This window comes from Poecile atricapillus, chromosome 3, assembly GCF_030490865.1.
Source record: "Poecile atricapillus isolate bPoeAtr1 chromosome 3, bPoeAtr1.hap1, whole genome shotgun sequence".
Taxonomy (NCBI): domain Eukaryota; kingdom Metazoa; phylum Chordata; class Aves; order Passeriformes; family Paridae; genus Poecile; species Poecile atricapillus.
In genome coordinates this window covers 952,940-958,939 of record NC_081251.1, presented here as the reverse complement: position 1 = coordinate 958,939, position 6,000 = coordinate 952,940, and the positions used below count along the sequence as shown (strand labels likewise).

General features: G+C 53.9%; 1 protein-coding gene across 1 annotated transcript in view; it reads right to left on the bottom strand.

Annotated features, from left to right (window-relative positions):
• RAB10 (RAB10, member RAS oncogene family) overlaps positions 1-6,000 on the bottom strand; it is a 41,605-nt gene continuing 35,605 nt past the window's right edge. Inside the window, exons 4-6 of the mRNA XM_058834285.1 lie at positions 3,906-3,995; positions 2,693-2,794; positions 1-430 (exon numbers count right to left, since the gene is read on the bottom strand). Of these exons, the coding sequence (XP_058690268.1) occupies positions 347-430; positions 2,693-2,794; positions 3,906-3,995 (276 nt within the window). The 3' untranslated portion in view covers positions 1-346. The remainder of the gene's footprint in view (positions 431-2,692; positions 2,795-3,905; positions 3,996-6,000) is intronic.

Here is a 6,000-nt window from a genome sequence, read left to right as displayed (position 1 = left end):
TCAATTGTTAATTCTAACCTTTATTCTTATACAATTTGCAGAAGAGAGTCGAGTATGATTGCTCTGGGGTTTAATGGCAGGAGGGACGGGGCTATAATACAACCCAAACGTAGTGGTGAGTTGAGCAGGGACATGGAAATGAAGTCACAGAGATGAATTTCCTATACATGTGTTGAGAAAATTGGAGTAGGCAAAGCTGTCCTAGCCTGGAAAACCAAGGGGAGGCAGGAGCTCGTTAAGATGAGGAACAAAAACATTGGTTTCAGGTTAAAAAACGGGCAGAGTGGTTTGTTTTGCAGCGAGAAAAAAGGGGCGGTGGATGGCGATTGGTGAGAGAGGAGAAGGTTCAGCAGCACTTGCTCTTCCAGCCCGTCACCCCACCGCCACTGCTGATATCTACATTTTCACTGTTGGGCTCTTTTACAGGGGTCTGCAAGGAAACAAGTGAACACAGTTAGATGGTTCTGGAGATCCCCAGGAAAACACTGGGAGCTGGGGAGCCAGCGGCTCACAGGGACTGACATCACCAGATGAAACTGGGAGTCAGCTGTGCACAAAGAGCTCCACAGAAATGCAGGGAATCCTCCCCCCACTCCAGCACAAATGTGCAAAATCAATTTAAGTTGGGTTTTTTTTTTTTCCTTTCTTTGTTTGGTTTGTTTTAAATAAACAACTGGAAAGCTGAAAAAAAACCCCAATGCTTGAACTGGGATCACCCTAAAGTCAACTGGAGCTATTTTAGGTCCTGCACACAGAGCCAGCACTGGGTCTGGTGGAGTAAGGAAATCCCAGCCTACAAATAACACAAGCTGAACTCAGATTATGTGAACTAATGACCTCTAAAAACCACAACTTTTATGGATAAACTGGGCTTGCTCCCAGCCTCTGCTCCCTGCTCCTGGGACAGCAGCTCCCGAGGAACAGGGGACACACAGGCTCCTCCTTGTCACAGGATGGAACTTGGTGACACCAAAGCCAAAACCCCACTCCAGTGGTTTGATCCAAAACCATCTACTGGCTGGTTGGAAAGGAACCGAAACCCTCAGCACACTTCAGTCTCCACATTTCTGTTTTAACTTTCTCACAGCCTTGCAAAAGAACCCCTGGGATAATGACAGAGGCCAAAAATGAAGATTTAAGGCCCAAAGGTTGGTATGGTTTATAGCCTCAACTCCTGTTAATCAAAGGCCAGGGTTTTTCACCCATTTATCACAAAAAGCTTGTCAAAAACCAATTAGGAAGTGACTGAGAACTGCAGTGCCAGCTGATGACATTATCCACAGCATTCACATGGGAGAGGGAGGAAGGCAGGGATGAGACAGGCTCAGGATGGGGCTCATTTGTGTAGGAACAGGAACACAAGTACCAGGTTGGCCAACCCACATATCTGGGGCTCCACAGAGCTTCCATGACCTGCTCCTAGGCAGGAATGCTCCAGCACAGGGGTTTCTGTGTACACTGAGATTCTGTGATTCCTCAGCCATGGAACTACATCCCACGGAAACAGCCCCGGAGCCGCACACGGATCCAGCCCAGCTCAGTCCTGCAACACCTCAGTGGCACCTGAGGGAAGCTGCTGCATTCTGTACTCATGACAGAGGTCATGGCCTCAGGTACAGCAGCACAGCAGCTCTGGGCACACAGGGATCTGCTACAGGCCATGGAGACAACCTGGGGTGGCAGCAGGGCCAGGGCAGTGCCCGTCCCCTGTGCTGGCACTGCTGGGGCACCTCCAGTGCTGGGGGCAGCTCTGGGCCCCTCCTGCCAGGAGAGCCCTGGAGGGGCTGGAGCATGTCCAGGGCAGGGAACGGAGCTGGGAAGGGGCTGGAGCCCCAGGAGAGGCTGAGGGAGCTGGGAAAGGGGCTCAGCCTGGAGAAAAGGAGGCTCCGGGGGGACCTTGTGGCTCTGCACAAGTCCCTGCCAGGAGGGGACAGCCAGGAGGGCTCGGGCTCTGCTCCCAGGGAACAGGGACAGGACAAGGGGAAATGGCCTCAGGCTGGGCCAGGAGGGTTTGGATTGGAAATTGGGAACAATTCCTTCCTGGGAAGGGTGTCCACCTCTGGCACAGAGGGATTTAAAAGCCCTGTGGATGTGGCACTTGGGGACAGGGAGCAGTGCTGGCTCTGGCAGTGCTGGGGGATGATTTGACTTGGTGCTCTCAGAGAGCTTTTCCAGCCTCACTGATTCCACAGTTCCATGGCACACTGCACCTTTCAGCACGGGGAGCCAACCATGGGATGATCTGGTGCAACAGAACCCCCAAGGAAATGCCATGGCTGGGAGCTGATTCCTGGGAGTGGCAGAGCTCCTTCCTGTCCCACCCTCCACACCTGAACTCTTCCCAAAAACCCCTCAGGAGCTGTCAGTGCATCCACAAACAGGGCAGGAAAGGACAATTCTCTCCACGCCAATGGAAACGGTTTAACTGCAGCACAGGCACAACAGCCCTGAGTGTAAAGTCCAAACAAACAGGAATTTCAGTTCCTTGGCTCTGATGGATGTTACTCCCTGTGAACAGGCCCTCTACAACAACACAACATCAGACAAGCTTCAGAAGTTCAGCCCTGCTCCTTCAGGGACTCCTGTGCCTCAGCACAGCAAAGCCAAAGGCTGCAACAATGCAGGTGAACATCACAGCAGTGAGAGGTGGAATTTCAGGGTATTTGTTCCAAAGGAAAGTGTGAGCACCTACCTTTCGAAGAATGTCTTCTGCTAATGTGAGGAATGCCTTCTCAATGTTTATATTTGCTTTTGCACTAGTTTCAAAAAACCTAATACCGTGCTCCCTGGCAATCTGCAGCGAAACAGAGAGAGGGAGATTAGAGATCCTGGGGGTATTCCAGGTGCCACCATCACTTTGGGATCAGCAGCATTTATAAACCAGGGAATACTGGGCTGGACAGGAGCCCAGGTGTACCCAGGTGGCCAAGAGGCCACTGGCCCTGGGCTGTGCCAGCTCTGGGGTGGCAGCAGGGCCAGGGCAGTGCCCGTCCCCTGTGCTGGCACTGCTGGGGCACCTCCAGTGCTGGGGGCAGCTCTGGGCCCCTCCTGACAGGAGAGCCCTGGAGGGGCTGGAGCGTGTCCAGGGCAGGGAACGGAGCTGGGAAGGGGCTGGAGCCCCAGGAGAGGCTGAGGGAGCTGGGAAAGGGGCTCAGCCTGGAGAAAAGGAGGCTCCGGGGGGACCTTGTGGCTCTGCACAAGTCCCTGCCAGGAGGGGACAGCCAGGAGGGCTCGGGCTCTGCTCCCAGGGAACAGGGACAGGACAAGGGGAAATGGCCTCAGGCTGGGCCAGGGCAGGCTCAGCTTGGCCAGCAGCAGGAATTTCTGCCTGGAAAGGGAGCTCAGGCCTTGGCAGGGGCTGCCCAGGGAGGTGCTGGAGTCTCATCCCTGGAGGTGCCCAGGGAATTCCTGGATGTGGCACTCAGAGCTCTGGGCTGGGGACAAGGTGGGGATCAGGCACAGGTTGGATTCGATGCTCTGGGGGCTCTTTTCCAGCCTCAGTGACCCTGGGATTCTGTAACCCCCTCAGCCCCAATGGGCACCAGCAGCACCAGCCAGGTGAGGTGGCTCAGAAGATTCAGAACTTTACAGTTCAGAACAATTAAAATCTACTAAATAATCCCAAGTCTGTGTCTGGGCCTAAGAGGTCAGACACCACACTCTGTCACACGTGAGGAACTTCAGGGATGACTGGGAATTTTGAGTTATCAAAGGAAGCAGAACCTGCAGCTGAACTCATCCCATTCAGGACAGTTTCTGAGAAAAAATTCCCAGGACTCACATCCATCAGCTCCTGCATTCATTCCCTGGCACATCCCACTGGGTCATCCCAACCCCCTGGAGCAAGCAGAAATCTTGGCAGTGATTTGCTGATTTGAATAAAGAAGTTGTTGTTTGATACTCACCTGTTCACCTTTTGCTTTAGGGACAACTCTTTTATCTTCCATGTCACACTTGTTTCCTAACAGCATCCTCTCCACATCCTCGTTGGCGTGCTGGAAGGACACAGGGACAGGGTTACACATCTCCTGCTGCACTTTGCTGTGGCCAGGCCACCACCTACAGCTGCCCACAAAGGAGCTTCCTGCACTGCAGTGGCACAGGAACGAGCTGTTAATTAACCCCAGCCTCCTAATGACTTCCTAGCGCTGGTTAATGGTTTCCTCCCCTCTTTGCCACCGCACAAGGTGAGGGATGAGCCAGGGGAGAAAGGGGCTGGGGAGGAAAACAGGGACAGGACCCAGAGAGAGAAATGAGGGAGAGAACAGAAAGCAGAGAGTGGGGCAGGGTCTCCCAGGGGAGCAGGGTGGGGAGGGGTCGCTGTTTCCTGCAGGAGAATGCAGTGTCAGCCTGGGCAGGGATGAGGAATCCCAGATCCAGCCCATTCCCTGCAGCACGGGTCTCTCTGGAGGGGGAATGTGGATCATTTCTCATCAGTCCTGGTGAGCTGGGAAGGTCCTGTCTCACTGGAGGTTGGCCAGTGTGATGCCAGCCCCCAAGAAGTACTGAAGGAGGATCCAGGAACTCCAGGCCTGTCCTTGGAGCTGGGGAAGGTCCTGGAGCAGATCACCCAGGGTGCAGGACAAGCAGAAGATCAGACCCAGCCAGTGACAGGTCCTGCTTGACCAACACGATCTCCTATGACAGTGTGACCCTAATGGATGAGGGAAAGGCTGTGGATGCACCTGCCTGGGCTTTGATGAAGCCTTTGGCACCTTTTCCCATGGAATTCTCCAGGCTGGTCCTGCCTCAGATAGGTGCACTCTGCTGGGGATGGAGGCACATCCAGCTGGGAACGGGCACCAGTGGGCTCAGGGCTGCCTCAGGCCTGCTCAGCACCTTCATGGATGCTCTGGACACGGGGATGGAGGGCACCACCCTGGCTCAGCTCATGGACAGCCCCAGGGGGGTGGGATGTGGATCTGCAGAGGGCTCAGCACAGGCTGGAGCCATGGAGGGTCAACAAGGCCAAGAGCTGGGTCCTGCACTGGGGTCACACCAACCCCATGGAACGCTCCAGAGGGGCTGGAAAGCTGCCAGCCAGGAAAGGACCTGGGAAAAATTCATTCCCCACAGGCTGCCCAGGCAGGGGTGGAGTCCCCATCCCTGAAGGGATTTAAAAGTGGATGTGGCACTTGGGGACATGGGGCAGTGGTGGCCTTGGCAGTGCTGGGGGATAGTTGGACTCCATGAGCTCCAAAGGATTTTCCAGCCTCAATGACTCTGTGATTTCTGCAAAGACACTGAACTTCTCCCTTAATAAAAACACAAGGGCAGCAAAAGCCCTGATGAGGCCAGTGACATCCATCACTCACCTGGGACACCTCTGAGGTTTTTAGCAAAGCAGCTGCAGAATCCAAAGGCCTCAGTTTCTACTCCAACTCATTGCTGAGTCTCTTCCTGTGCTGCCTCATCCCCTCTCCTGTTCCCACCACACAGAGCACTTCTCCAGATACATGACTGTGTCCCACTTCTCATACTGGGAAATTCAAGTCCCAGCATCCCAATTTTGCTGTGCTGCTCTGTCCAGCCTCAGGACTCCAGTGAGCAGTGCCTGACAGCCCTCACCTGTGCTCAGTTCTACAGGACCATCTCTGTGCTTTCTAGGAAAATCCAAACATTTATTTCACCTGGGAACAGCACAAAAAAACCCAAGAACTACCAGTTGTGCTGCTCTCTTGCCATCTCAGAACTCCTGGAAGATGAACTCGTGGGGATCCAGGCACTTAATGCTTCCACATCACTTTCTTCTGCTTCACTTGACCTTGCCCAAAATTTTCCAGCCTCCCTGTCCTGGTTCTCCTCTGCCAAGGGAGCGATCAGCTACACAAACCCTCCCAAAAGCAAAGCTACCTGCACCAGCCATGAGAAACCTCCAAATATTTCATGACATGATAACAAGGGAGAGGAGATGGAGACGCTTAATGACCTTTGAGGATTTCCACTGTCACGCTGAGGAAATGGCTCCTGTGAGTACCAACACACAGCGCAGCTACTCCA